We start from the raw sequence: 6,413 nt of genomic DNA, 5'->3' as shown, positions 1-6,413 counted from the left end.
GCGCCCCAACCCCCCAATCGGCCCTGCTCTGAGCCCGACCAGGGGCTGCACCTAGGGATTGGGCCTGCCCTCTGCCACCCGGGAGCAGGCCTAAGCCAGCAGGTCGTTATCTCCGGAGGGGTCCCAGACTGTGACCGGGCCTCTAGTTAAAATATAACCCATTTAACAAAACTCACAGTGTATTAGGCTTCTGTATGGTTTTACAAATATTTCTTCATCTTGTTGTCAAAGTAACCACCAAAAATGACCATATAGACTAGGGTCAATGAGGAAACTTACACCAAGTGTGTAATAGTAAGTCCAGCAAAATCTGGATATTAAAATATAACCCATTTAACAAAACTCACAGTGTACTAGGCTTCTGTATGGCTTTATAAATATTTCTTCATCTTGTTGCCAAAGTAACCACCAAAAATGACCATATAGACCAGGGTCAATGAGGAAACTTACGCTGTTGTGTTCCCATTAACTGAACTCCAAACTTTATTCAGAGCTCTTGAGTTTTCCCGCCAATTTCCATTTTGGTTCCACCGATCTAGAATACCACATTGCATTTTGTTGTAACTCTTAGCCTTCTTTGGTCTGGGACAGTTGGGGTTTTTTGTGGTTTTTTTTTAGTCTTTCCTTGTTTTTCGTGACCTTGGCATTTTGGAGGAGTGTCGGCCGAGCATTTTGTAGAATGTTCCTCAGTTGGGGTTTGTCTGATGGTTCCCTTGTGATTGGACTAGGCTTGTGGATTTGTAGACAGAATCCCACAGAGGCCGTGAGCCTTCTTATCACTTCCTACCAGGACGTGCGCGATGATCCGCATATCGCAAGTGCCGTTACCTGCACCAGCCTCCTCCGCCAGAAGCTGCTGATTGTCTGCTTCCCTGCTCTGTTCTGTGGACGCTGGTCACTAAATCAGCCGATGCTGGATCAAGCCCACCTCACAGGGGGCCCAATTGTATTGTTGGTTCTTGTCCTCTGCTCAAGTGGGAAGCACCAGGGAGTGAGTGCCCTCAAGTGTCATCTCCTCTCTAAGTCCTGTCCTCAGGGAGGGACCCCCTCTCTCTCTGCGTGTCACCACATGCCTGCCTCCTCCTGCCGCAGCCCCAGGTGGGACTGCACGTTTGCTTCCTCCATGGTGTAGCCACGTTCGCCAGGGCTGACTGCACAGCTGTTCAGTCACAGTGGCATTAACTGCAGCAGCAGCACTGGAGAGTTCTGTTGTTTGGCACTGCTAACCGTCCTTTACGTGGGTGATCTCCTGTCACTCCCACCACCCTCTGAGGCGGACGCGTTAGTGTTCCCTGTTGTACAGATGAGAAGCCTGAGCCGCAGTCAGCGTTCATTGCCCAAGGGAACTGGGGCAACCGTGCTCCCTCGCGCCCATTTCTCAGCCAGGTGTCTGGTAACCAGCAAGTGTGGAATCAGTATTTCAATGCATACAGTGATGAATTGATTAGCAAGACTAATTTTCCTCTTTGATGGACCTTCTTTGATTCCCTTAAAACATAGAAAAAAAAAGAACTTAAAAAATAATCAGGCTTCCTAAAAGGCACTGAAAGCAAAGTTCTATCACATTCCTTCCCTTTAACTCTACCGTCACCCTTGGCGGGCTTGTTAAAGTGGCACGCTGGTTCCCGCCTGCACATGGCATATTTGCAGCTTATTTTACCTTATCACCCTTCAGACTAATTTAATGTATTAGTGAGTAGGGACAGGAATATTTAATTTTGACTTTAACATCCTGATTCCTGAGGTGAAGGGAATGAACAAGAGTCAGTAAGAAGTCAGAAGGTAGACTTAAAGCCAAAATAATGCACAGGGAACATGCCATAGTGTCCTTAGTGGACAGAACTATACCATTCTTTAATTCCATCTTCCAGTTCATTTATTTGTGCCCCAAAAAATCTTGATGCAAGGCCATGTGCTAGACTAGAATAAGTAAATGTGAACAAGATGGAGAAGGAACCTGTTCTCATACAGTAACCACCTCGTGGGGAGACAGACACGAAGGAATAGACAGTGAATTGCATAGTAATAAGCTGTCCAAGGAAACCAGGACTCACTGCCAGGACGGTGCAGATCCGCCGCGGCTGTGCCTTTCTCCCAGAAGCCTCCCCGGCAGGGGATCAAATCTGGATCCGGACGTTTCAGATGCATTTGTTGAATTCATTAAAAACAAAATATTTCTCAGCATAGTTGAGTGAGAAACTCAACCTAAACTGTTAGACTCTTAGTACTGATATGTTGGCAGTATGTCTCCATCAAGATCTCCTCCCTGCATGAGTCTCAGCATGGGAAATTGCTCCTGGCAGTCCAAACTGCCTGTGGTTTCTATCCGGGCCTCACCGCCCCTGCCTTGTAGATTCGGTTGCCACGTCAAGAGTCGGCGAGCTGTTCAAAATGGGTCCAGCTGCCAAAATGTGAATTTCCTGCTCCTTCAAGCAAGTCAGCGAGGAGAAGCTAAAGTGCAAACGCCTTTCCCTTCTCATATTAGAAGGGCAGAGTCATACCCGAGAGAGGAAGGCTTCTTGCTGATTTGTGTCCCCTTTCTTCCCCCCTCCCCCCAAAGAAAATCTAGGTTTAAGTTAACCACAAAGGCTTCTTGCTGATTTGTGTCCCCTTTCTTCCCCCCCTAAAGAAAATCTAGGTTTAAGTTAACCACCATCTTTATTTAGTGTCATGTTTTTAACTTAAAAGCATTTATTCAAAGTTTTGAAAAACAAAGCATTCAATACTCTGAGACTTGTGCAAGAGCAAATGATTAATGACATACTCCCCAGTCCTTTGTAAAGTGTCTTAACACTGAAGAGATTTATACAGTGTGGACTGGCCGGGGAGCTCCGATATGAGAGTAGATAATCAATACCCGCAAGCCTGGGAAAGGTGTTCTATTTCCTCCACTAATGACATTGGGGTTCTGCAAGGCAAGGGTGTCTGGAGCATGAAGCACTGCAAAGAAGAATTAATTTAAAATCTGAAGTGGAAGATCAGTTTCAATTAAAATTGCATTTGAACGTATATTGGGTGGAAGTGTGAAAGCAAGCATGTAGTCGGCTAAATCTCCAGATTGTTACCAGTGAATAAATGAATCCGCTGGTAGGAGCCCCGATTACATTTTTATAGAGAGCTGAGTTGTATTTCACCCACGCTAGAAGGTGAGGAGAAGTAATACAGACAGCAAGTTCTTCTCAGAGGTTGCACGGGATCTTTTGTTTTATTTGTTAATTATCAGATGTCTGTGTTTCTATAAGTGATGGGTTGCATTCTAACTTCTTGGGGTCAAACATGTTTCGATTTATTTTACCATGCATTTTTCCCCCCGTTGCTTCTAACCTTATTGTACTAGTGAGTTTCCAAAAGGCATCACTCTCACGTACACACACGATATGAAAACATTAGTTTCCATATTTCGAAAATACAGGCCCAATTGTAGCTAACCACCATTTTGGTTAGCCACCAAATATATAAACTTTACATCGTTTCTCATTGGTTTTCCAATTTATTCTGTTTTTCAGTGGTGTGGGTTTTTTTGTTGTGTTTTGGGCATCTGGAAGAGAATGTAAAGAGTGGTCAGGGTAATTGGAGCCATTCATCCAGGTCCTGTTTCCCCTCCCTTTTTCCTTCAAATATACTGATGCGACATGAAAGTGAAGTTTTCTGGAACACATGCAAATGCACGCTGTTCCTTTAGACCTCATCACAGTCTTCAGGGAATTGGACCAAGAAGCTAAGTGACATGAGTGAGAAGACCTCGATCATTCCAAATGTAGTGAGTCCTCCAGTAACTACACGGAGCAGCTAGCTTTTGCTAGAGAGTGTTATGGCACTTGTAAATGATTTCGAAAAGTGCCCCAAGGTTGCTCAGGCTTTGGCAATCATTGAACACGTTTTTCTCTGATAGTGTCCTTTATCTTACTGTTTGGATGAGGATCAGAGAAAGGACCCAGGCATAGAATGAGACCAGAGCTAATTGCCAGATAGCAAGATGCTGAATCATTTTTAGGGAGCTACATCAATTGTCCTTGCAGCCATGAAGCTTCCATTAGCATGACCACAAAGATTTTCTGTGTCTGTCCCTCTTTACATGGATCCGTTATTATTTCAGTTGTGAGCTCAATCAGACTTCGGGGGATGGGGAAACCCATGGCAAATAAGTATGCGATGGTGGGTTGGGCACAGTTTTGGGCTCTATTTAGTAGTAGAGAGACTTACCAGGAGGTATTTTTGTGGTCCATCATGCAAGGCGAGGTATAGAGCAAGGCTCCAAAATATGGGTTGTTGGGTGGGTTGATCTCATCTCCTAAAATCACTTTGGCCATTACCCTCTTCTGTCTGAGATGTGAAGAAATGTAAGGCTAAAGCACCCAGGAGCACATGTGCGTGTACATGTATGTGTATACACACAGTACACTTCATTGAGTGGGCAGCCTAATGCGATCTTCTCAATATTGTAAAGTTTAGACTTCACTCTGTATTAAACTCCGAAAAAGAGATTTATTGTGATCTTTCTAGCAAAGGATTTTTTTTTTTTCAACAAGGTACTCCTGGTTTGTCATGCCAAGAAAGTTAAAGATTGGAGACAAAAAAAGTCTCAAAGCTGTTAATCAACTGCATAGACATCACCCCCAGAATAGTTCACTGGCTCATGGGGCAGAGAGGCATGTGCAGTGTGTTTTCCTGCTCCTCACTGGTACCCATCAGGGCCAGCGTTACAGTTGCATTCTCTTCCTTTATTTCTGAGTCTTTATCCGAGTGCTGAGTCCAACCTGAAGGGAACCTCATAGCCCCATCTCCAGTGATGGAGGGGGATTGAGGAGAGTGCATGCCTTAATCCACCAGTGTACAAACTCGGGCCAAAGTGAGCAATCTTTCAGTTAGCCAAGGAAAACCCTGTCATTGCCTACATTATTCGTGATGCTTCTTGTCCAGTATCGTGTTCCTTTCACTTTTAATGTTTCCCTTTTCCAGTTCAGTCACTCCCAGAAACTGAGAGTTGTGTTTTGTGTTTTCTGGTGAATAACTCCAACAGCCTTTCTGTTCAACTCTTTTAATCTGATTACCAATAAAGTTAGCAAATATTTGATTACAAATCACAAACCCAGCTATCTTAAGTCACTTATCTTTTCTTAATTCTTCTTACCCTATCAAGCAAAGGGCTTGGATCCACAGTTTCCAATGCACTGATGTCTTGGGGGTGGGGACATATAGGAAAATGTACCGTGAGAGATGTAGGACTTGGCTTCCTACTTCTTATTTGTTCCATCGCTGACCATTGAGCCCTGAGGATTGAAGTATTGTTTTCTTTCACAGGTGCCTATGGGCCTGAGCACTGGGTGACGTCTAGTGTCAGCTGCGGGGGCCACCACCAGTCTCCCATAGACATTTTAGACCAGCATGCTCGTGTCGGCGAGGAGTACCAAGAGCTGCAACTTGATGGCTTCGACAATGAGTCTTCTAACAAAACCTGGATGAAGAACACAGGGAAAACAGGTAGAACATGTCTTTATCTGTCCACAAACAACATGAAATATTTCTGGATGTCTGCCTGAAGTGTACTGCACAGAGCTATAGAGAATGTATAGCTTAGCGAGAGCTGTGCAATCAGCCCTTAGTTGGAGAAACAGCCTCTTGCTTTACTGGCTGTGTGATTTGGGCAAATTCATTGACCACTCTGTGCCTCAAATTTTAAAAATATGATACATGTGGATAATAAAATTGTATCAACCTCATAGGGTTGTAAGGATTAAATGAGTCAATATATGTAAAGAATATAGAATGGGCTTTCAAAAATCTGTTCTATCCAATATAATATGGTGGCCACTGGCCACATGTGGATATTTAATTTTAAATTTTAATTTATTTAAAATAAGTAAGATTAAAATTCACTACTCCAGTTTTATTAGCCTAATATTGCCTCTCCCAACCAAGTTTTTTTAGGTTGTCTATATGCAATGTTTTAAAGCAGATATGATACACATTTAAATCTTTGTGGGTTTTTTTTTGGGGGGGGGGGAGTGGATTCACTTCACTTATTTATTTTTTCCAGGCTTATTGAAATATAACTGACATATAACATTATGCCTATTTATTTAATTGGGGTTTTTTATTGTTGTTGTTAATCCTCACCTAATGATGTTTTTCCATTGATTTTTAGAGAGAGTAGATAGAAACGTTGATATGAGAGAAACGTATCTTTTTTACCCAGCCCCCCAACTCTAAGCCTTTACCCTAAGGCTTTAATCCATTTCAAATTAATTTTTATGAGTGGTATAGGTTTTATTCCTTATATGTGATTATCCCATTTTTCCATTATCTTTTATTAAAGAAACTATCCTTTCCACATTGAATATTGTTGGCTCCTTTGTCAAATATTAGTTGACTACATATGTGTGGGTTTATTTCTGGCCTCTAAATTCTGTTCT

The 6,413-nt window shown here is 42.9% G+C and overlaps 1 protein-coding gene across 1 annotated transcript in view; it reads left to right on the top strand.

Annotated features, from left to right (window-relative positions):
• Nucleotides 1-6,413, top strand: part of LOC106724754 (receptor-type tyrosine-protein phosphatase gamma-like) — a 594,585-nt gene that overhangs the window by 390,215 nt on the left and 197,957 nt on the right. Inside the window, exon 3 of the mRNA XM_014533217.1 lies at nucleotides 5,302-5,481. Coding sequence (XP_014388703.1) covers nucleotides 5,302-5,481 — 180 coding nt within the window. The remainder of the gene's footprint in view (nucleotides 1-5,301; nucleotides 5,482-6,413) is intronic.

The sequence above is a fragment of the Myotis brandtii genome, unplaced genomic scaffold (assembly GCF_000412655.1).
Source record: "Myotis brandtii unplaced genomic scaffold, ASM41265v1 scaffold954, whole genome shotgun sequence".
Taxonomy (NCBI): domain Eukaryota; kingdom Metazoa; phylum Chordata; class Mammalia; order Chiroptera; family Vespertilionidae; genus Myotis; species Myotis brandtii.
Note: the sequence above shows the minus strand (reverse complement) of the source record. Positions and strands in the feature narration are given on the sequence as shown.